Source organism: Scyliorhinus torazame, chromosome 7, assembly GCF_047496885.1.
Source record: "Scyliorhinus torazame isolate Kashiwa2021f chromosome 7, sScyTor2.1, whole genome shotgun sequence".
Lineage (NCBI taxonomy): Eukaryota > Metazoa > Chordata > Chondrichthyes > Carcharhiniformes > Scyliorhinidae > Scyliorhinus > Scyliorhinus torazame.
The window spans coordinates 134,731,890-134,756,545 of NC_092713.1; the positions used below are offsets into that span (position 1 = coordinate 134,731,890).

A 24,656-nucleotide genomic window follows, 5' to 3' on the forward strand; every position below is an offset into this window, starting at 1 on the left:
TATGCTCTGGTCGAGGAACTTCATGGTCCATCACCTACAGTGGCTTAGTAGCACTATTACTGACTGGGCCGGCTGAGTCCTGAAGTGTGGTGTTGGGTGCTCTGGTGCACTGATGAGCCAACACAGTTGTATGTGGTACAACTCTATTTTATTATAACTCTTATAATACAGTTCGTTCTGGATACTCTGCACGTGCTGTCTCCCTGAGTGTCTTTGGCAATAGCTGTGTCCTGGTTCTCCTCTGCAGCTCTTACTGACCACCAGGGGTCGTGTCTGTGCTTTTATATCTTTCTGTCATTGGTTGTGGTGTTGTGTGTTCTGATTTGTCTGTTGGTGTGTCTATCATGATGTGTGTGTTTGAATATCATGACATCCCCCCTTTTTACAAAGACAAGTGCCTACGTGGTTATAAATATAATTGTGTCGTGAGTGCATCTAAGAGTGTGCGTTTGTGTTGTGTACAGCGTGTGTTTATGACGTAACTATTTACATGGGGCGATGTCGGGTGCGTCACACTAACAAGGTTGTACCATAACAAAACTTGGATGCGAGAGAAAAAAAAAACTTGAACATTGGTCCGGTCAGACGATATCTGGAACAATAAACAACAACAGGTTATAATACAGAAGTGTTTGACTTTTTGAACGTATTAACAGCGTTATAAGTCCAGTCTAATGGGTGACCGCCTCAAGAATGGGCTGGTCCTCAAGCCGGTTCAGCTGTGGAGATTTGGGGTCACACTGGTTCACCTTGGACTGTTGGAGGTGATGCTGTTGCCGAAGTCTCTACTTTACCATTTGTTGTACTTCATGCAGTGCTTGGTTTTTTTCATTCTTGCAAATATAACATTCAACATCTTTGTTAGTGGTGCCCTGGCTGTGGTTTGGTTCTGGTGGCGATGGAAGGGGCATGATCCGTGGCATCTCCACGAAGCCATCCTTGGGAACCAGTGGAGGATCCGGCGTGTGCGTACGGTGCAGTTGCGAGCGTGGAAGGCGGCACAAAGCCCGCTGATTGCGCCTACGCACCAATCCATCCGCCCTGCATGCCAGGAACAAGGTGGAGTCTGTTTTCTTTTTATGTTTGTGGTGGACGGCATCTTGTAGCCGATGGGTCGTTGCCATCGAAGTAGCACCATCACTAATATCATGCAAGGCGATGACTGTGCTAGATGTGGAAGTTGGCCAAGACCGTGTACGCTGGTTCCGGCCTTCTGCTGTGCCGGAAGGGCGACTCCGCAGAGAAACGTCGAAGCATGTCGCCTTGGAGAGAGAATTGTTGCTCGCATCAACGTCTGGCGATGGCGCGAATTGGTGTGTCCATCTTGGACCGCCGGTGCTGGTTGCCACTGCCGACCCAGTGGGACTGCCACGCGATCCATTCCCTGTCGCCGTGGCATCTGCCGTCACCCTGAGCGTGCCATCACCGAGGCCGCGACACCGCCCGTCCGGAGCAAGGTCTGGCGTGCGCAAATCAGAGTCGGCGCTTGGCTGCTCCCCATCTGGAGTCCGGTCTGCCTTCCGCCGATGCCCCCCGTCCGGAGTCCCAACAGGTTCACTGGAGGCAGCCGAGATTCCCTGAAGCTGCACTTCTGGAGTCGGAACATGCAGGAATGCACCAACCAGTGGAGAGGCTCGAGCCATCGAGGGTGGAAGCGGTGCGCCGCCACCGCAGTCGTCAGTGGTCCCACCGTGATCGTTGAGTGCCTCGGTACGCACTAGGCGAGGTCTGTCACCTTGCACCTTTTGCATGGGAAGTGGGATGCTGTCGTCACTCGTCTCACATCCCGTGGATAGATCGTCATTAGCAGCTTGCTGTTCACTAGGGTTGGGTAAATTGTCAGAGTTTTCATCTGGTGGTGCACACCATGTCGGTGGACTGTCATTGTCTTGCCATTGTCCTTCATTTGGGCTTTTCTTCTTTGGAACTTTAAATCTTCCCCCAGACATTGCAGAACCTTGTTTATTACCCCCAAATTCTCCCATATATATGGTCTCGAATATAGGATCCACTGTTTCTATCGACATTGTACCATTTTCCAAAGAACATTCCGTTTCACTTTTCTTCTCAGGTACCTCATATGTAACTTTGTTTAATGTACATGCCTTCATGGTCTCTGGGTCTGATTTTGCTGGGACTGGCATGGTCACGGTCTCTCTTTTACTGTTCTCAATTGCCCACATTATACTCCCCATACATAACTGCTTAATCACTGGGGTTAGTGTGGTACAATGGACAATCGGGTCGACCTTATCTGCATCTTCACCATTAGTGGAAAGCACACTTGGTTCACTTGAAACTGCTGTGGGTTTTAAATTCGTTATCTGGCTACTCGATGTCGGTGTCCTCAGGATTCTTGCTCCAATGTTCTGCTCAATAATCAGTGGAGTGTGTATAGGTTCAATGCAATTAATGTTCCCCTCCAGGTTTGAAGAGTCATTACTGACTAACTGCTGGTCTCCGAAGTTGGGATTTTGCGGCATTGTGTTGAAGGGAGACATTTGTCCCTGCTGTAGATATGATTCAGGTTGTGTTATTTCCATTACCTGAGGATCAATGTCTTGTCCATTTTTTCGATCCGTACTAAAACACTGGCAATTCTCAGTCTGCTCCTTGCAAGTTAAACATTCAATTAATTTCGTTAGCAAATCCTCAGCATCCTTCTGTGGCCGTGCAGCATTATTATTCTCTGTTCGGCATCAATGATCCTGATGGTCAGCGCATAAACCTTTTTTCTTCGGGCTTGGACGAGGCGATTCCTTTGGCTTGTCTTCAGTTGGGCTTGAACAGTCTTCAGCGCTGTGCCCTTTATTGTAGCATGAGAGACCGTCATGGTCATGCTGCTGTGTAGTGGAGCATGGTAGGCTGTTATAGCCTTCTTGCTGTTCACGGGAGCATGGCAGACTTGCATCGTCTGCCGCTGGTTGGTCAGGAGAGGTTGCTAGACCCTCATGGTCTTGTTCCTGCAAGGACTGCGCTCTGGAGTCTTGCGTTCCTTCCATCGTGGAGTCCGTCCACGAGCTCTCTGTGGAGGCTTGTGACACTGGAGTCACTTCTTGTTCGTGCAAGGACTGCGCTCTGGAGTCTTGCGTTGCTTCTATGGTGGAGGCTGTCCACGAGCTCTCTGTGGAGGCTTGTGACACTGGAGTCACTTCTTGTTCGTGCAAGGACTGCGCTCTGGAGTCTTGCATTTCTGCAATTGTGGAGTCTGTCCAGGAGCTTGCTGTGGAAGCTTGTGACACTGGAGTCACTTCTGGTTCATGCGAGGACTGCACTCTGGAGTCTTGCATGTCTTCTTTCATAGAGTCGGGAACGTTGAGCGGGACGTGGACCACGCTCTGTGTGGCAGCAGGGCACTCTCCGTGTGCTTGCGCCGCTCCCTGTCTGTTAATGTCAGGCTGCAGCATCATCCGGTACTGATAAGTTGGAACGTCATATCTGCTGGATTGAAGATCCTCAAATCCGAAAAATGAATCCGCATCTGCGTCGGATTCAATGTGGGGGCCGCCAATGTGCAACACGAAAGGTTCGTCCAAGTCATAGTCATATAGGACCACGGAGCTATCATTGGGCTCGCGAGGTCCGGAAACACTGTAAAAATCGTCATCGAAGTATTCAAGGTCGGAATCATCGGCTTGTGCGTAGGTAACTGCTTGTCGGAGGGTTCTTCGGAGGTTAAATTCATCTCCTGGGTCAATTTGCGGCACTGTGCTGTCATTCCAGGTGAAGGAAGGTTGTTTTACAGCTTTAACAGATTTTTGTTTTTTTGATTTGGGACGTTTCCCTTTTAAATTGGATTTGGGACATTTCCTTTTTAAATTGATCCAGTCTTGGGCCTCTGACATCCTGACGCTCGGTATGTAGCACGTAGGAAGCGACTGCGCATGCTCAGATCGCTGTTCCTTTACCGATGGCCGTTTTCTTGACTGCGCATGCGCAGCATCTCGCGCATGCGCAAACAAAACTTCCGGTTCTGCGCACTTCTCGCGCAACTGTGCTAGCGTTATACCTTTAGCAAGATGGCCGCCGACCTCGACCCAGCCTTTTCTCAGGCCCGGGATTTCGGGCTCCGGGATCCCAGCCACGAGGTGAGTACTGCAGCTTTTCTTACCTTTAAGTCCCCATTGGATTGCGTATTCTTCACAGTACTTGGCGAATTTGCCCATGACTGCCTGGTAATCGTGCCTTTGCTGCCTCCTGAAGAACCTGAACCTTCTGAACATTGCTCTTGCCCTTGCACCGGCGACGGTGAGGAGAAATTCAATTTTTTCCTTATCATCCAGGTCCTTGAGTTCAGCTGCCGCCAGGAACAACTCGAACATTTGCCGGAATCGCCGCCAGTTTTCGTGGAGGTCGCCGTCGCACTGGAGCGCCTGCGGAACCGGGAGCTTGTACATCATGCCTGGGCACTGCTGGTTGTCTCTGTACACTGAGGTATGCCGGCAGGTATCGATCCACTCCTGTACCATGTGGTGTTGGGTGCTCTGGTGCACAGATGAGCCAACACAGTTGTATGTGGTACAACTCTATTTTATTATAACTCTTATAATACAGTTCGTTCTGGATACTCTGCACGTGCTGTCTCCCTGAGTGTCTTTGGCAATAGCTGTGTCCTGGTTCTCCTCTGCAGCTCTTACTGACCACCAGGGGTCGTGTCTGTGCTTTTATATCTTTCTGTCATTGGTTGTGGTGTTGTGTGTTCTGATTTGTCTGTTGGTGTGTCTATCATGATGTGTGTGTTTGAATATCATGACACTGAAGGACACATTTGCCAGACTGGGCTTGCGGCAGGTGATTAGGAAACCAACAAGAGGAACATAACCTACTTGACTTCATTCTTACCAATCTACTTGTCACAGATGCATCTGTACATGCCAATATTGTCTTCCATCCATGTGCCCATTTCCAATAACTATGTGTTTTCTCACATTGTCAGGGGTCTGGCTTTTAAACTTTTCTGGTTGCCATATAATAATCATTATTAGTGTCACAAGTAGGCTTACATTCATACTGCAATTAAGTTACTGTGAAAGTCCCCTAGTCGCCACATTCCGGGCCTGTTTGGGTACACTGAGGGAGAATCCAAAATGTCCAATTCACCTACAAGCACGTCTTTTGGGGTTTGTGGGAGGAAATCGGAGCACCTGGAGGAAACCCACAGAGACACTGGAAGAGTGTGCAGACTCGGCACAGTCAGTGACCCAAGCTGCGAACCCGTGTCCCTGGCGCTGTTAAGCCACATTGCTAACCACTGTGCCGCCCAAAGAGATTCTATCATTACGGCTAGCCTATGCTCTAGATTTTTATCATTGCACTATGTGTTAACCTTGGCGTTGATAACAGCTTTATTTCTTTCTCAGTGGCATTGGCCTGGCTCTTTGTGAACGCATTCTTTCTGAAGATAACCAGATACACCTGTGTATGGCATGTCGAAACATGCAGAAAGCTGAGGCTGCGAAGTCTGAACTTCAACTATCCCACCCTGGAGCTGATATCAGCCTTTTGAAAATAGATGTTGGGAATATTAACTCAGTGATCCAAGCAGCAAAAGAAATAAGGCAAAGGTACCATAATATCATTATTCATCGCACTGTTAATATAGCATGAATGTAAAGGCTTGGTAATTGCCAAAGTGATTTTCAACAATTATTCCAGCAGGGCAGTATGAGCGAAGAACTGTCACGTTATGTACCTGTAATAAAATGCACTTGCTGTAGGTTTGAAGAGTACATCCTTTCAAATTTAAATTAAGCTATTTCCATTCATTTATTAAGTTTATATTTTGTGAGTATGATTATCGGCTGGTGATGCATTTCTGCACTGCCTCAATGTTTGAATATATCATAAGTAACTCTGAGACCCAGAATTCTCCCCGTTTGACTATATCATAAGTAACTCTGAGACCCAGTATTCAAGTTGTAGGTTTTTAAAATAAATTTAGAGTACCCAATTCATTTTTTCCAATTAAAGGGCAATTTAGCATGGCCAATCCACCTAGCCTGCACACCCTTGGATTATGGGGGCGAAACCCACGCAAACACTGGGAGAATGTGCAAACTCCACACGGACAGTGACCCAGAGCCAGGATTGAACCTGGGACCTCGGCGCCCTGAGGCAGCAGGGCTAACCCACTGCGCCACCGTGCTGCCCCCTTCAAGTTGTAGTTTGACCAGCGCACTGCAGAGTTTAGTCATTGTATCCACTGATTAGTATTCTTGTATCGATTTACCGGTCAACATGCTATTGGCTATATCTGATGCTTGTCCACATTTAAGTTCATCTATTTTTCTTCACCCGTTTGCATATTTTGTTCAACTCGTACTGTGTTTTCAAAACTGCCTTCTCTGATTTCACTAGCTTAGTATCAGCTGTAAATTTAACAAGTTTTCATTGGGTTTCTATTTTCAGTGCATTGGTATAAGTTAAAAACTGTAGGGGTAGATCTTGGATTTGTGTCATTGACTTCAAAGGAATTAAAAGTTAGGAGAGATGCAAAACAGGCTTTCAATTATCGCCATCTTTATTGCATAAAGTCAAGATCTACCCTGTGATGTTTTGTACCCCATCCCACCTCTAAAAAACACTTGCTGTTGTCTACCATTCAGACTGTTATGAACACACAGGTAACATAACCCATTGGTATAGCAACATTTGCATTTAACTCAAATTAGTTAGCACAGCTTTGAATTTCAGGCATAAAACAAAATTGTTTGGAAATATTCAGCAGGTCATGTAGCTACTTTGTTTCTCTCTGCAGACATCATTTCATGCCAGTGGCCTTTGATAGTCATTTAAATTTCAGAGCAGGTTGATGCTGAGATCTGCAAGTCCTGTAACCAACCATGTGTGATAGCTGCTTTGCTGGCTGGATGCAATCTGTTATTTTCTTACATTTTTGGGCTCATCAAGGTGAAAAATATTGGCCCTGGTGAATGGAATATTCCCTGTTTATGGTATTCAAGTTTAGCATCATGCACTAATAATAAATGTAGCAGTTAATCAAGTTCTCTCTGGTTCACCCTCTAATTGAAGATGGGAGCAAGATAAGCTATAATATTTAGAAACATGAAATCAGTAAGAGTTCTTCAATTCAGTGGTCCTGTTCTAAATAACTGACCCTAGGCAACTTCTACTCGATTCGTTCAAATTTAGTTGTAATCTAAATGCCCTTTATCAACCAATTGTAATCCTACATCTGGTATTAATTGTTAATAGCAAAAGAACATACTCTGCATTTTATGGATATTGTATAAACATCAGTTTTGCTAATTTGTTAATACTTTGTTTTGTTGCAGGTATCAGCATGTAGATTATCTCTATTTAAATGCTGGAATTATGCTAAATCCTCATTTCAGTTTGAAAGCCTTTCTAAGTAGCCTATTATCCAGGTATTGTACCAACAGTGTTTAGAAATAATAGCTTAAGTTGCTGATTCATATTGAACAAGAATATGCTTAATTGTCCTTTTTTAATTTTTTCTAATCTACTGCATAGACTGTTTTGTAAATGACAGTAAAACTATAGCTCTGACTTTAATCCCAATAATGGGACCAAAGTTGGTTTGGGGCAAGCTCAGTTTATACTATCTCAGGGTTTTTCAAACAGTGGGTCATGACCCGCAGGTGAGTCACGGGCGGGTGTTGTGAGGGTTGTGGAGCGATCGATCGCAGCGCTCCCGATCACGGGAGAAACGCCCACCGGCCGCGACCGGCTTTTTAAATTGAGAATGCCAACCGCAATCGGCTTTTAATGGAACAATGCAGTCTTCAGACCAGAAGCAGTGACAGGGAGTAGATCACCCGCCCGGCACTTATTTTGACCATGTACATTCATGCTTGTGGCGCGAAATCATGGAGGAGAGATTCCTCCAGTTTCTAGCTGTGAACAAGCAAGCAACAGGATTGTGAAGAACTGAAGATGGATCGTTTTGTTTTGAAGAAAAGAGCGCCAGAGGCACAAACAGGCCAGGATCTCACAATCAAATCTGTTGGAGAGAACTGTTCAGGAGAGTCCACGGTAGGACAAAACAGTGCGAATGTTAGATCTGTACAGAGTTCCCGGGCCTCTGGTGAACAGCCTACAAAGAAAAGACTGAAATCGGGAATAAAGCAGTTTAAAGATGATTTCTTGAGGTATGGCTTTGTTAATTTTTTCAATTTGTTAATCTTTTCAATTCTAAATGAACTGAACCTCAAATTGCAAGGGAAGGATGATGATCGCTTTCGTTACTGTGAAGAAATAGATCCTTTTCAAAAGTCATTGGCCGTTTGGCAAGTGCGAGTACAAAGCCAAAACTACTAAATTTTCCCCACACTGCTACGACAATCAAACAAAACAGTGTTAGTAAGGGAACTGTCAATAATAATTTTTATTACTGTCACAATTAATGAAGTTAATACTGCAATGAAGTGACTGTGAAAATCCCCTAGTCACCACACTCCGCCTGTTCGGGTACACTGAGGGAGAATTCAGAATGTCCAAATTACGTAACGAGCACGTCTTTCCGGATTTGTGGAAGGAAACCGGAGCGCCCGGAGGAAACCCACACAGACTCGAGGAGAACATGCAAACTCCGCACAGACAGTGACCGAAGCCGGAAATCGAACCTGGGACCTTGGTAGTGCTAACCACTGTACTACCATGCCGCCCAATAGACTGGTAAGCTTTATTCAGTCGCATGTGGCTGCGCTGATAAACAGTTTTTTGTCACTACTTTCCAGAGAAGAAGTTTCAGATTTTGAAAGATAAGAGATGGATGAAAAATTTGAGATTGAGACCCCAGAGCCAATTATTAAGTTACTGCTGACTCTTCATGAAGAGACTGAACTTCTGCGCTTCACCTGTGACGCTAAAAACACGCCACAAGTCCATGAGGCTGTCAGAATTCTGGAATAGTACCTCCAAGGACCATCCAGTGCTGAGTAAAATAAACATTGTGTTGCTATTGCCCTTCACAACAATCTACATGTGCGAGGTTGGATTTTCTAACCTCACAAAGATGAAGACAGCACAAAGGAACCGGCTGAACTCTGAACCTGATATGTGCAGTGCCTTCTCCTCCTGTGAACCTTATTGTAGTGAGATCATGAGGATCAAGCAGGCTCACCTGTTGCATTAAAGGTAAGTGAAAACGGTGGGTCGCGAAGGTCGGCCAGCATGGATCCCAAAGGTCGGCTGGTTGATGAAAGAGGTTCCCGGGGGGAAAAAAAGTTTGAAAACATTGCCTCATCAGATGATGTTCTCCGTTGAAGCCTGAAGTGTTAAAAGGGAAACATCCATCTAATACGTCCTGTTCTCACTGACCAAGTTAGGTTAAAATTGATGTTTAGATTTTCTCATTGCCTATGAGATCTCCTAGAATGTAGCTTCAAGATACATTGTCACTCAGGGCAGAATTTTACATTGCCCAGCCTCGCAGGGTGGATGGCCGTAACGTTCCTCAAATGAACTTCACACAGGGCTCTTGCCCATCCCAACGTCGGGAGTTTTATAGTAAGACGAGCCCTTGCCCAATTAAGTCCTTAAGTGGATAATTAATGAATGGCATTTCACACTGCGCCTCAACTTTCAATCTGGTGGAAGGGGTTCAGAGCACTGGGGAATCCCACAAATTAACCCTGCTCCAGCCTTAGGTGGGAAGTGGAAAGTACCTCCATCAGCAGCCTCCTTTCAAAAACTGCCGCTCCTCAAATGTTCTGGCCTCTGCGGGTTCTTCCTCCCTGCTGGCCTCTTACCAACACCCCTACCCACCTCTGCCATACATAGAGTCATAGATGGTTACTGCATGGAAACAGGCCGTTTGGTCCAGCTAAAGGAAAGAATTGTACCCGCCTCTACCATTACCTCTGGCAGCTCTGTGTGAAGAAATTTCCCCTCTGGTCTCTTTTGTATCTCTCCCCTCTCACCTTAAACCTATGCGGTCTAGTTCTAGACTCCTCTACATTTGGGAAAAGATGTTGACTACCTTATCTATGCCCCTCATTATTTTATAGACCTCTGAAAGATCACCCCTAAGCCTCCTACGCTCCAGGGAAAAAAGTCCCAGCCTATCCAGCCTCTGCTTTTAACTCAGACTATCAAGTCCCGGTAGCATCCTCATAAATCTCTTCTGCACTCTTTCTAGTTTTACAATATCTTTCCTATAATAGGGTGACCAGAACTGAACACATTCCATGTGTCGTCTTACTAATGTCCTGTACAACTTAAATAAGACGTCCCAACTCCTGTATTCAATGTTCTGACCAATAAAACCTAGCATGCTGAATGCCTTCTTCACCACCCTGTCCACCTGCGACTCCACCTTCAAGGAGCTATGAACCTATACTCCTAGATCTCTTTGTTCTGTAACTCTCCCCAACTCCCTGCCATTAACTGAGTAGGTCCTGCCCTGATTTGATCTGCCAAAATGTATCACCTCACATTTAACTAAATTAAACTCCATCTGCCATTCATCGGCCCACTGGCCCAATTGGTCAAGATCCTGTTGCAATCTTATATAACCTTCTTCACTATCCACTGTACCACCAATCTTTGTGCCATCTGCAAACTTACTAGCCATGCCTCCTACATTCTCATCCAAATCATTAATATATACAACAAATAACAGTGGACCCAGCACCGATCCCTGAGGCACACCGCTGGTCACAGGCCTCCAGTTTGAAAAACAACCCTCCACAACCATCCTTTGGCTTCGGTTGCCAAGCTAATTTTGTATCCAATTGGCTACCTCTCCCTGGATTCCATGAGATTTAACCTTTTGCAACAACCAACTATGCGGTACCTTGTCAAAGGCCTTGCTAAAGTCCATGTAGACAATGTCGACTGCACTGCCCTCATCTACCTTGGTTACCCTTTCAAAAAACTCAATCAAATTGGTGAGACATGACTTTCCCCTTACAAAGCCATGATGACTTTCCCTAATTAACCCTTGCCTGTCTAAATGCCTCCGATCCTGTCCCTCAGAATACCTTTTAACAATTTACCCACTAACCAGTCTGTAGTTCCCAGGCTTATCCCTGCAGCCATTCTTAAACAAGGGCACAACATTTGCTATCCTCCAATCTTCAGACACCTCTCCTGTGGCTGTCGATGATTCAAATATCTCAGCGAGGAGGCTCGGCAATTTCCTTCCTAGCCTCCCACAACATCCTGGGATACATTTCATCAGGTCCCGGGGACTTATCTATCTTGATGCGCTTTAATACCTCCAGCACCTCCTTCTCTGTAATATGTACACTTTTCAAGACAATCACTTTTTATTTCCCTAACATTCATGCTTTTCTCAAAAGTAAATACTGACGAGAAATATTCATTTAGGACCTCTACCATCCCTTATGGATCTACACATAGATGATCTTGTTTATCCTTAAGAGGCCCTACCCTCTCCCTAGTCACCCTTTTACTCTTTATGTATCTGTAAAAGCTTTTCGGATTTTCCTTTGCCTTATCTGCCAATACAATCTCATGTCCCCTTTTTGCCCTCCTGATTTCTCTCTTAACTCTACTCCAACAAACCCTATACTCTTCAAGGGATCCATTTGATCCCAACTGCCTATGCACGTCAAATGCCTCCTTCTTCCTTTTGACCATGGCCTCAATATCCCTAGTCATCCAGGTTTCCCTCCTTCTACGAGCCTTACTCTTCACTCTCAGAGGAATGTGCTCTCCTTGAACCCTAGTTAACACCTTTTGAAAGATTCCCACTTAGCAGCTGTCCCCTTGCCTGCAAATAGGTATCCCCATTCAACTTTTGAAAGTTCCCACCTAATATCCTCAAAATTGGCCTTGCCCCAATTTAAAATTTTAACTTTTGGGCCAGAACTATCATTCTCCATAGATATCTTAAAACTAATGGAATTATGGTCACTGTTCCCAAAGTGATCCTTCACTAACACTTCCGTCACCTGCCCTTTCTTATTCCCCAAGAGGAGGTCAAGCTTTGCCCCCTCTCTGGTCGGGCCATCCACATATTGAATGAGGAATTCTTCCTGAATACACTCAACACATTTCTTTCCATCCAAACCCCAAGTGCTCTGGCTGCCCCAGTTAATGTTGGGAAGGTTAAAGCCCCCCACTATTACCACCCTGTTTTTCCGGCAGTTATCTGTAATCTATTTACATATTTGCTCCTCAATATCCCGCTGATTATTTGGGGGCCTAAAGTACAGTCCTATCAAAGTGATCTCACCCTTCTTATTTTTCAGTTCTACCCATATAGACTCAGTGGGCGAAACCTTGGATATAACCTCTCTCTGTACTACCGTGATACTGTCCCTAATCAAAAACACAATCCCTCTCCTCTCCTATCTCCTGTTCTATCTTTCCCACACCATCTGTATCCCGGAACATTGTGCTGCCAGTCCTGCCCCTCCTTTAGCCACGTTTCAGTAATAGCTATAATATCCCAATCCCATGTCCCTATCCATGCCCTGAGTTCATCTGCCTTGCCCGTTAGGCCTCTTGCATTGAACTAAACGCAGTTCAATCTGTTTCTCTGCCTTCCACTTTTCTCCTTCCTGACTTTTGTTTCTATCCTCTCTTTATTACCCACCGACTTCCTGCATTGGTTCCCATCCTCCTGCTACATTAGTTTAAACCCTCCCCAACAGCGCGAGCAAACATCCCACCTTAGGACATTGGTTCCAGTCCTGCCCAGGTGCAGACCGTCCGATTTGTAATGGTCCCACCTCCCCAGAACCGGTTCCAATGTCCCAAATATCTGAATTCCTTCCTCCTGCACCATCTCTCAAGCCACGCGTTCATCCTGTCTAGCCTGTCATTCCTACTCTGACTAGTACGTGACACTGGTAGCATCCCAAGATTACTACCTTTTGAGGTCCTACTTTTAGTTTATCTCCTAACTCCCTAAATTCAGCATGTAGGACTTCATCCTATTTTGTACCTATATCGTTGGTGCCTATATGCACCATGACAGCTGGCTGTTCACCCTCCCCCTTTAGAATGTCCTGCAGCTGCTCTGAGACATCCAGGAGGCAACATACCTTCCTGGAGTCTCGTTTGTGCCCGTAGGACGCCTGTCTACTCCCCTTACAATTAAATCCCCTATCTCTTTATTTCTATCTCTATAGCTCTATCACTCTTTTTCCTGCCCTCCTGCGCAGCAAGCCAGCCATGGTGTCATGAACCTGGCTACTTGTGCGTTCCCCTGGTGAGCCAACTCCTCCAACAGTATCCAAAATGATATACCTGTTTTGAGGGAGATGACCACAGGGGACCCCTGCACGTCCTTCCTACTCTTCCTCTGTCTGATGGTCACCCATTCCCTATCTCCCTCAAAATTCTTTATCTGCGGTGTGAGCAACTCGCTAAATGTGCTATCCACGACTTCCTCAGCATCGTGGATGCTCCAAAGTGAATCCATCTGCAGCTCCAGAGCCGTCAAGCGGTCTTAACAGGCGCTGCATCTGGACACACTTCTTGCACGTGAAGGAGCCAGGGACAGTGGACGTGTCCCTGAACCCCCACATCGCACACGAGGAGCATGACACGGATCTGGGATCTCCTGGCATGTATTAAACCTTAGGTTAACAATGCCAAAAAACAAAAGATAAACAAAAAAATGGACAAATGAAAAGGAAAGAAAACTACTTCCCAGATAGATTCAAATTTAGCAGGTCCCCTCTTGGCCAATCTAATCACAGCCCTCCTGTGAAGTCACTCTTCAGTTTCTCCCCAGTCTAAACCTTAGATTCACCGTCTGCCCGCTTACCTTCCCAAGATGCTGTTGGTCCAATCACTGGTCTCTGCTCCGCTCCTGAAAAGCCAAAAGAAACAAAACAAAATTAAAGGGGAAAAGCACCTCCTCCCACTCTGCACCGAATTACCACCCTGCTCCAAATGACCAAGTTCCAATCCTCACTCTGGCTCTCTCACTCACTCAGGCCGTCTTGACTTCACCGTGTGCAAAGCTTACCGTCCCCTGGCCCTCAATTCCCATCCCCATACTGTGACTCCCAAAACTTACCTAGTCCTGGACTCCGGGACATGGCAGGCCCTGTTGCAGGAGATCTGGCGGCGCAGCCAAAAATCTATTGGTTTTCTGCGGGATGGGTGATCTCTTGGGTAGGCGGGGCCAAAACATTCTGCCATTAAGATCTTTGGACTGTTTGCATCCCAGTCCTGTCTACTGCAGCCTCTGCTGCTGCTGGGACTAGAGAGCTGCTGGTTAATCTGAGGTGGGACTTCCTCCCGAGTGAGGGGAGAAATCCCGCCTCCAGCCAATTAGCTTTAATGACTGTGGGGCAGCCAACATCAGTGTTGTTGTGTTCGCTGCTAACTGATTGGATGACAGGAATGAAAACTCTGCCATCCAAACACATCCTGGTCGTAAAACCTTGACCTGTGGCTGCTCTCTGCAGAAATGTCTTTATCAAAAGTGGATTCAGCAAGGTCATTATTACTTGACCTCCGAGGAGACCAGTTCATGTTGTGGGCACAGCCAGACATTTATCATCTAGTTATTTACATCCTGTATAATATTGTTTTGGAGGAAAGTGGCTCTCAGCTCAATATAGCAGGACATAGATAGGTTGGAGACCTGGGCAGAGAAATGGCAAATGGAAATGCATTTTGGTAGGTCTAACATAGAGGGGAAATATACCGTAAATGGCAAAACTCTTAGGAATATAGAAAGTCAGAGAGATCTGGGTATGCAAGTCCACAGATCTTTGAAAGTGGCAACACAAGTGGACAAGTGGTCAAGAAAGCATATGGAATGCTTGCCTTCATTGGACGGGGCATCGAGTATAAAAACTGGCAAGTCATTCTACAGTTGTATAGAACCTGATCAGGGGGTTGGATAGGGTGGACAGTGAGAGCCTTCTCCCGCGGATGGAAATGGCTGGCACGAGGGGACATAACTTTAAACTGAGGGGTAATAGATATAGGACAGAGGTCAGAGGTAGGTTCTTTACGCAAAGAGTAGTGAGGCCGTGGAATGCCCTACCTGCTACAGTAGTGAACTCGCCAACATTGAGGGCATTTAAAAGTTTATTGGATAAACATATGGATGATAATGGCATAGTGTAGGTTAGATGGCTTTTGTTTCGGTGCAACATCGTGGGCCGAAGGGCCTGTACTGCGCTGTATTGTTCTATGTTCTATGTAACCTTGGTAAGGCCACACTTGGAATATTGCGCACAATTCTGGTCTGGTCGCCACACTACCAGAAGGATGTGGAGGCCTTGGAGAGAATGCAGAGGAGGTTTACCAGTATGTTGCCTGGTCTGGAGGGTGTTTGCTGTGTGCAGAGGCTGAATAGACTCAGACTGTTTTCATTAGAACAATGGAGGTTGAGGGGTGACCTGATAAGAAGAGGTCTACAAGATTATGAGGGGCATGGATAGAGTGGATGGGAAGGCACCCTTTCCCAGGGTGGAGGGGGTCACTCACCAGGAGGCATAGGATTAATAATCATAATTTATTGTCACAAGTAGGCTTCAATGAAGTTACTGTGAAAAGCCCCTAGTCGCTATATTCCAGCGCCTGTTCGGGGAGGCCGGTATGGAAATTGAACCCGCGCTGCTGGTCTTGTTCTGCATTACAAGCCAGCTGTTTAGCCCACTGTGCTAATCCAGCCCCAGAGGTCCGGGGGGCAACGTTTAGAGGAGATGTGTGAGGCATGTGTTTTACACAGAGGGTGGTGAGTGCCTGGAACGTGTTGCCAGGGGAGGTTGTGGTAGCAGATACGTTAACGGCGTTCAAAAGGCATCTCGACAAATTCATGGATAGGATGGGTATAGAGGGATACGGCACGAGGAAGCGCTGAGGGTTTTGGCCAAGGATGGTATCATGACCGGTACAGGCTTGGAGGGCCGAAGGGCCAGTTCCTGTGCTGTTTTGTTCTTCTTTGAAAACCAGGGTCCAGAATATGACCATAAGATGTAGAAACAAAAGTAGACCATTCAGCCCATCAAGTCTCCTCCACCCTTCAATGAGATCACAACTGATCTGATGTGATAATCCTCAACTCCACTTTCCTGCTTTGTGTCCCATAACTCTTGATTCCCTTACTTAAAAATCTGTCTATCTCAGCCTTGAACACACTTCGTGACCCAGTCTCTACAGCTCTGCGGCAAAGAATTCCACAAATTCACTACCCTCTGAGAAGAGAAATATCTCCTCCTCTCTGTCTTAAATGGACGACCTTTTACTCTGAGATTATGCCCTCTGGTCCTCGACTAAGGGGAAACAACCTCTGAGCATTTACCCTGTCAGGTCCCCTGAGAATCCCATATGTCTCAGTAAGGTCACCCATCATTCTTTTAAACTGCAATGAGTATCGGCCCGATCTACTCAACCTTACCTCATAAGAAAATCTCTACATACCCGGGATCAACCTAGTGAACCTTCCTTGGACAGCCCCCAATGCCAATATATATTTCCTTCGCTAAGGGAAGCAAAACTGTTCACAGCATTCCAGGAGTGGTATAGCTAGTGCCTTATATAGTTTTAGCAAGGCTTCCCTGTTTTATACTCCATTCCCTTTGAAATAAAAGCCAACGTTCCATTTGCCTTGCCTATTACCTGCTGAACTTGCATTTTAGCTTTTTGTGTTATGCACGAGGACCTCCAAATCCCTCTTGTGTTGCAGCTACCTGCAGACTTTCTCCATATAAATAATGTTCAGCTCCTTTATTTGTCCTACCAAAGTGCATAACTTCACACTTTCCTGCATTATATTCCATCTGCCAAGTTTTTACCTACTCAACTAACCTGTCTATAGCCCTTTGTAAATCTTTCTCTCATCTGTACCGCTTGCCTTCCCATTTACTTTTGTGTCATCTGCAACTTTAGCAATAGCATATTCACTTTCCTCGTCTAAGTCATTAATATATATATTGTAAATAATTGTTGCCCCATCACTAATCCCTGTAACACTCCACTTATAGGTTTGCATCCTGAAAATGCCCCACTTATCCCAACTCTCTGTCTTCTATTAGTTAGCTAATCCTCTATCCATGCACTACCCCCAACCCAATGGGCTCTTATCTTATTATTAATAATAATCTTTATTGTCACAAGTAGGCTTACATTAACACTGCAATGAAGTTACTGTGAAAAGCCCCGAGTCACCACATTCCGGTGCCTGTTCGGGTACACAGTGGGAGAATTCTGAATATCCAATTCACCAAGCAGCAGGTCTTTCGGGACTTGTGGAAGGAAATCGGAGCACCCGGAGGAAACCCACGTAGACACGGGGAGAACGTGCAGACTCCACACAGACAGTGACCCAAGCCAGGAATCGAACCTGGGACCCTGATGCTGTGAAGCAACAATGCTACCCACTGTGCTACCGTGCCGCCCACAAAGTAACCTTTTGTGCGGTACCTTATAAATGCTTTTTGGAAATCCAAGTATATTATATCTACTGAGTCCCCTTTATCTAACCTGCTCATTACCACCTCAAAAAATTCAAAGAAATTTGTCAGGTATGACTTCCCCTTCATGAAGCCATGCTGACTCTGCTTGATTACATTATGTATTTCGAAATGATCTGCCATTACATCCTTTATAATGTCCTCCCAAGTTTTTCCCAATGACAGATGTTAAGCTAACTGGCTTGTAGTTCCCTGTTTTTTGCCCCCTCCCTTTTTGAATAAGCATTGGAACTTTTCCGGAATTTAAGGAATATTGGAAGTTTACAACCAGTGCAGCCACCCTCTCTGTAGCTACTTCCTTTAATATCCTAAGATGCAACCCATCAGGTCCAGGGGACATATCCGCCTTTAATTAACCCCATTATTTTTCCTAGTACTTTTTCTACCGTGTTAGTTTGGTTATTGTATTTATTTATTTAATCCTCCTTTCCTGGTTTCCCATTATTATTTCCCCAGTCTCATTCTCTAAGGGGCCTATATTCACTTCGGCCTCTCTTGTTTTTTATATATTTAAAAAAGCTCTTGGTGTCCATTTTTATATTACTTGCTGGTTTACCCTCTTAGTTTACCTTCCCCTCTTTATTATTTTTTTGCTCATCTTTTGTTGGTTTTTAAAACTTTCCCAGTTCTCTATCCTCGCACTAATCTTTGCCACATTTTATATTTTTTCTTTCAGGTTAATAAAATTCTTAACATCCATGGTTGATTTATCCCTCACTGGGATATATTTTTTGTGAGTCACAAACTATTTTCATAAACATCTGCCATTGATAATCAACCGTCCTTTTCTGCTAAACTCCCTTCCCAGTTCACTCCAGCCAACTCTGGCCTCATTCCTTTTTAATTACTATTATTCAAGTTTATCAAAGTTGTTTTTGACCCAAGTTTCTCACTCTCAAACTGAATGCTAAGTTCTACCATGTTATTTTTACTTTGAGATTGTTCACTAAACCTGCCTCATTACAGATCCATGATCCAAAATAGCCTGTTCCCTGGTTGGATCCGCAACATATTGGCCGGGATTCTAACTTCTGGGGAGTACCCACGCCGGCGGGAGAACCGGCGGCAACCACTCCAGCATCAACAGCCCCCGAAAGTGTGGAATTCTCCGCAATTTCGGGGGCTAGGTGGACGGCGGAGGGGTTGGCGCCGCTCCAGCCGGCGGCGAAGGGACGGCACAAGTTCACGCATGCGCCAAAGGGCCAGCATGATCTCACGCATGCGCAGAACCGCTGGCGTGGTTCAGCGCATGTGCAGACCGGCCGGCGTATTTTGGCACATGCTCTCTTCTCCACGCCGGCCATGGTGGAGCCATACAGGGGCTGGTGTGGAAGAAAGTAGTGCCCCCACGGATCAAGCCCACTCGCAGATCGGTGGGCCCCGATCGCGTGCCAGGCCACTGTGGGGGGCCCCCCCTCGGGGTCGGATCCCCCCGAGCCACCCTGAGGACGGCCCCCGCCGACCTACCTGCCAGGTTCCACCGGTACGTGAGTTGAGTGATTCACGACAGCGGGACAGGCCAAAAACGGACAGCCACTCGGCCCATCGGGCCCGGGGGTCCGCTGCCAATGGCCCCCGACCGGCGTGGTGTGAATCCCACCCCGCCCAAAAATCGGAGCCGGAGAATACGGCAGCAGGAAGGGATTTGCACCGCCCCCCGGGGATTCTCCGACCCGGCGGGGGGTAGGAGAATTCCTCCCATTGTTCCATGAAACTGTCCTGAATACACTCTGAATTCTTCCTCATGACTACCTCTGCGGGGGAGGGAGGCCCGGGGGGGGGGGTGAGAATTGCTGGCTCCTTGGCCGCGCGTGCGCACAGCGGCAGCCTGCAGTGGGGGGGGGGGGGGGGGGATAAAATAATAAAAGTCCTGAATGTGTGAATGCAAGCTAGTGAATGGGCAGCATGTGTTACGCGTTTGTGGTCAAGATAAATTGAAGCTAATAGTCATATTATCTTGTGATGGTGTTTTCATCCCAATAGAAAAGTTTTCACCATGTTTCAAACGGGGGAGGGATTGCTCACCCAGGAAGATTGGCTTACAGATGATGGACTACAGCAGGTCTTCATGACCAATGTCTTCGGACATTTCTTACTGGTAAGAATGCAGGTGTATTCATTACAAATAAATGTGCTTTCATATGAAGACAATCTGTTGCATACTGCCAGAAGGCTGGTCCTTGGGGGTGCTTTTGCTAATGCTGTTGGGGAGGGTTTAAACTAATGTGGCAGGGGGATGGGAACCAAATGAGGAGGTTAGTGGACAGTAAGGAGGTAGTAACTAAAGCCTGTAAGGAACTAGATTATGAAGTTAGCGTGACTAAGGGGAAGAGTAGGCAGGGAGCAGATGATGAATGCAAAGAGACTGGTGGTCTGAGGTGCATTTGTTTTAATGCAAGAAGTGTAGTAGGTAAGGCAGATGAACTTGGGGCTGGGATTAGTATCTGGGAGTGTGATGTTATTGCTATTACTGAGTTTTGGTTGAGGGAAGGGCATGATTGGCAACTAAATATCCCAGGATATCGATGCTTCAGGCGGGATAGAGAGGTAGGTAAAAGGGATGAAGGAGTTGCATTACTGGTCAGAGAGGATATCACAGCTGTGCTGAAGGAGGGCACTATGGAGGACCCGAGCAGTGAGGCGATATGGGCAGAGCTCAGAAATAGGAAGGGTGCGGTAACAATGTTGGGGCTGTACTACAGACCTCCCAACAGCGAGCATGAGATAGAGGTACAAATATGTACACAGATTATGGAAAGATGTAGGAGCAACAGGGTGGTGGTGATAGGAGATTTTAATTTTCCTAACATTGACTGGGATACACTTAGTGTCAGAGGTCTAGATGGAGCAGAATCTGTAAGTAGCATCCAGGATGGTTTTCTAGAGCAGTATGTAAATAGTCCAACTCGGGAATGGGCCGTACTGGACCTGGTGTTGGGGAATGAGCCCAGCCAGGTGGTTGAAGTTTCAGTCGGGGATTACTTTGGGAATAGTGATCACAATTCCGTAAGTTTTAGAATACTCATGGATGAAGACGAGAGTGGTCCTAAGGAAGAGTGCTAAATTGGGGGAAGGCCAACTATACCAAAATTCAGCAGGAGTTGGGGAATGTAGATTTTTTTTTTATTTTTTATTTACAGTGCAGAAGGAGGCCATTCGGCCCATCGAGTCTGCACCGGCTCTTGGAAGAGCACCCTACCCAAGGTCCACACCTCCACCCTATCCCCATAACCCTGTAACCCCACCCAACACAAAGGGCAATTTTGGACACTAAGGGCAATTTATCATGGCCAATCCACCTAACCTGCACATCTTTGGACTGTGGGAGGAAACCGGAGCACCCGGAGGAAACCCAAACAGACACTGGGAGAATGTGCAGACGCCGCACAGACAGTGACCCAAGCCGGGAATCGAACCTGGGACCCTGGAGCTGTGAAGCAATTGTGCTATCCACAATGCTACTGTGTTTGAAGGTAATTCCACATTTGATATGTGGGAGGCTTTTAAAGGGAGGTTGAATGGAGTGCAGGACAGACATGTCCCTGTGAAAATGGGGGATAGAAATGGCAAGATTAGGGAACCATGGATGACAGGTGAAATTGTGAGACTAGCTAAGAGGAAAAAGGAAGGGTACATAAGGTCTAGGCGACTGAAGACAACAAAGCCAAAGAATATCGGGAATGTAGGACCAATCTTAAACGAGGAATCAAGAGGGCTAAAAGAGGTCATGAAATATCTTTAGCAAACAGGGTTAAGGAAAACACAAAGCCTTTTATTCATATATAAGGAGCAAGAGTGTAACTAGAGAAAGGGTGGCCCACTCAAGGACAAAGGAGGAAGGTTATGCGTGGAGTCAGAGAAAATGGGTGAGATTCATAACAAGTACTTTGCATCAATATTCACCGAGGAGAGGGACATGACGGATGTTGAGGTTAGGGATAGATGTTTGATTACTCTAGGTCAAGTCGGCATAAGGAGAGAGGATGTGTTGGATATTCTAAAAGGCATTAAGGTGGACAAGTCCCCACGGAGAAATGGCAGATGGAGTTCAATCCGGGCAAATGCGAGGTGATGCATTTTGGAAGATCCAATTCAAGAGCGAACTATACGGTAAATGAAAAAGCCCTGGGGAAAATTGATGTACAGAGAGATCTGGGTGTTCAGGTCCATTGTACCCTGAAGGTGGCTGCACAGGTCGATAGTGGTCAAGAAGGCATACGGCATGCTTTCCTTCATCGGAAGGGGTATTGAGTACAAGAGTTGGCAGCTCATGTTACAGTTGTATAAGACTTTGGTTCGGCCACATTTGGAATACTGCGTATAGTTCTGGTCGCCACATTACCAAAAGGATGTGGATGCTTTGGAGAAGGTGCAGAGGAGGTTCACCAGGATGTTGCCTGGTATGGAGGGCGCTAGCTATGAAGAGAGGTTGCGTAGATTAGGATTATTTTCTTTAGAAAGACGGAGGTTGAGGGCGGACCTCATTCAGGTCTACAAAATCATGAGAGGTATAGACAGGGTGGATAGCAAGAAGCTTTTTTCCAGAGTGGTGGACTCAATTACTAGGGGTCACGAGTTCAAGGTGAGAGCGGAAAAGTTTAAGGGAGATATCCGTGGAAAGTTCTTTACGCAGAGGGTGGTGGGTGCCTGGAACGCATTGCCGGCGGAGATGGTAGAGGCGGGTACGATAGCGTCATTTAAGATGTATCTAGACAGGTACATGAATGGGCAGGGTGCAGAGGGATACAGATCCTTAGAAAATAGGCGACAGTTTTAGATAATCTGGATCGGCGCAGGCTTGGAGGGCCGAAGTTTAGTCGGGCAGCATGGTCGGCATGGGCTTGGAGGGCCGAAGGGCCTGTTCCTGTGCTGTACATTTCTTTGTTCTTGTTGTTGAAGGGCCTGTTCCTGTGCTGTATTTGTTCTTTGTTCTTAAGTAAGCTTCTAGCTTCATCTCCTGTGACGCCTTAATCTGTAAATTACTGTATGAAAATCAATCATCAACCAAAAATATTGCTGCCTTCAAATCAAAATCTTAGTATCTGATTAAAAGCCTAGAGTCTAAGGGCGGGATTCTCCAGTCACCGGGCGAATTCAGTGGGCTATCCATTGTCCGTGTCTGGCCGGTGGCGTTCTTGCTGCGGAAGGGGCGTAAGAATCCAGCCCTATATTTTATGGTTCCCATTTAAACAATAAGTACAATCATTTTTAGAATGTAACGGGATATGGATTTTCTGATTTTCTTGTTCTCTGTGGCATATTTATTTTGGCTATCTTCTTTCCATCTCCTCCCATTGAATCTTTGCCTCTGGAAAGGGGTTGGGGGAAGATCGGGGCAGCCTTCCAAAATGGTGCCCCGATCTGTGAGGAGCCTGAAGATCGTCAGCAGGAAATCCCTCTAAGTGTGGCCTCTGCGGAGAGAATCTTCCTGGGGCCAAAAGAAACGGTAAAGTGACGTTGAATAGCGAGGCAGCGGCGAGAAACATCTGCTAAATGCGTCATTCAGTGGACTTTAACTCAAGTTTACTGAATCGCGCCCCAAAACTAATACTCACCCCCTTTGCCTCCAGCTATGTTCCCTTGCCACATTTCTTCCCCTTCCCAGCCATTGTCAAGCTGAACCAGACTCTCAAATTCCTATTCAACCTAAGCAGAACTTCTAAACCTATTATGTGCCACTTCCACCTCTATAGCACAACCTGGTTTATTTATTGATCTGTATATTTACATTTAAAGTCGGACCATATAAATTGTAATTTCTTTCTGTATTTTCACTTTTGAAAGGTATTAATTCACATTTTATATCTCCGATACATCTAATATGAGGGAAATTACAACACAAAACATGTGGTATAAAATTGTTATAGATTTATACCATGTTCACACTGGAAGCATCCAGTGTGACCAAAAGATATGGGGCGGGATTCTCCAATCCTGCGGCAGAGTGTCCACGGCATCATAAACGCCGTTGCGTTTTACGCCGGCATGAACAGGCCACTCCCATGACTAATTGCGGCCCCTCCAGGGGCCACCCGACCCTTGCATGCCGAGTTCCCGCCGGCCCAGAGCAGGTTAGAACGGCGCCGGCGGGACTCGGCTCTTTTCTTATGGACACTCGGCCCATCCGGGCCCGGAGAATCAGTGGGTCGGCTGCGTAGAGCGGCCCGCGACCGGCGCCGCGCCAACCACGCCGGCGCCAATGGCGCTGATTCTCCGCTCTGCGGAGAATCACATGCCGCGCCGGGGTGGGGTGGTGCAATTTGCGCGGCCCGCGGGCGATTCTCCGACCCAGCGCGGGGTCAGAGAATCCCGCCCATAAACTTAACGCCTCTGCCTTTTATAAGGCAATATGAGAAAAGGAAAGAAGCCATGAGGAAAATATTGACTATGTTATAAGCTAAACTATTAATTTATATTATTAAGAATGTCTATTTCTAGATACGAAACCTGGAACCTGTACTCGGTCAAGCTGGTTGTACATCACAGGTAGTTTGGACATCTTCGAGTAATGCACGGAAATCTGCCTTCAATTTAACTGACTACCAGCATAGCCAAGGCCAGGAGTCCTACAGTTCTTCCAAATATGCCACTGATCTACTGAATGTTGGGCTGAACAAGCACTATAACAGCAAGGTAAACTTGGTATCAATTATTGCAACACACGTTGATGAAAATATAATAATAATCACAATCGCTTATTGTCACAAGTAGGCTTCAATGAAGTTACTGTGAAAAGCCCCTAGTCGCCGCATTCCGGCGCCTGTTCGGGGAGGCTGGTACGGGAATTGAACCGTGCTGCTGGCCTGCCTTGGTCTGCTTTCAAAGCCAGCGATTTAGCCCAGTGAGCTAAACCAGCCCCTTGTCAGCCCTGCGAGTGTCCATCACGGACCCCGCGAATCCCGCACCGTTTTCCATGGGATTCGATGGTGTTCCACACAACACCGGTGCTAGCCCCTCACCGGTAACAGAATCGGTGCAGGTGAAGCGCTGATTTTCCTGTCGTAAAGGTCTACGGATTATCCGTTGGTGTCAACACTTAGTCTTTAAAGTTAGAACATGAATCAATTTAGAAAAAATCTGCAAATATTGTCCTGATGTAATGAAGCACTTACAAATCACTTGGGGTGTCAGAGATTTTTCTACCAATTAAGAGTACAACAATGTCAGACAAGGGACAACTTACATTGTGGCCCTTCTCAACTTTTCCTGAAAAGTAGGAGTCTGCCTGTGTTCAAGCGTCTGCATGCACATAGCAAG

At 46.3% G+C, this 24,656-nt stretch overlaps 1 protein-coding gene and 1 long non-coding RNA gene across 3 annotated transcripts in view; one reads left to right on the forward strand and one right to left on the reverse strand.

Moving 5' to 3' along the window:
• The window catches only part of LOC140426580 (uncharacterized), a 185,448-nt gene that overhangs the window by 107,008 nt on the left and 53,784 nt on the right, over positions 1-24,656 (reverse strand). The window contains exon 3 of the long non-coding RNA XR_011948235.1: positions 13,730-13,774. This is a non-coding gene — a long non-coding RNA (uncharacterized lncRNA). The remainder of the gene's footprint in view (positions 1-13,729; positions 13,775-24,656) is intronic.
• hsd17b7 (hydroxysteroid (17-beta) dehydrogenase 7) overlaps positions 1-24,656 on the forward strand; it is a 54,666-nt gene that overhangs the window by 16,528 nt on the left and 13,482 nt on the right. Inside the window, exons 2-5 of one of the 2 annotated variants that reach the window (XM_072511518.1) lie at positions 5,361-5,564; positions 7,296-7,388; positions 19,383-19,497; positions 23,838-24,032. In XM_072511518.1, the coding sequence (XP_072367619.1) occupies positions 5,361-5,564; positions 7,296-7,388; positions 19,383-19,497; positions 23,838-24,032 (607 nt within the window). The remainder of the gene's footprint in view (positions 1-5,360; positions 5,565-7,295; positions 7,389-19,382; positions 19,498-23,837; positions 24,033-24,656) is intronic. The other variant, XM_072511519.1, reaches the window with a different exon arrangement.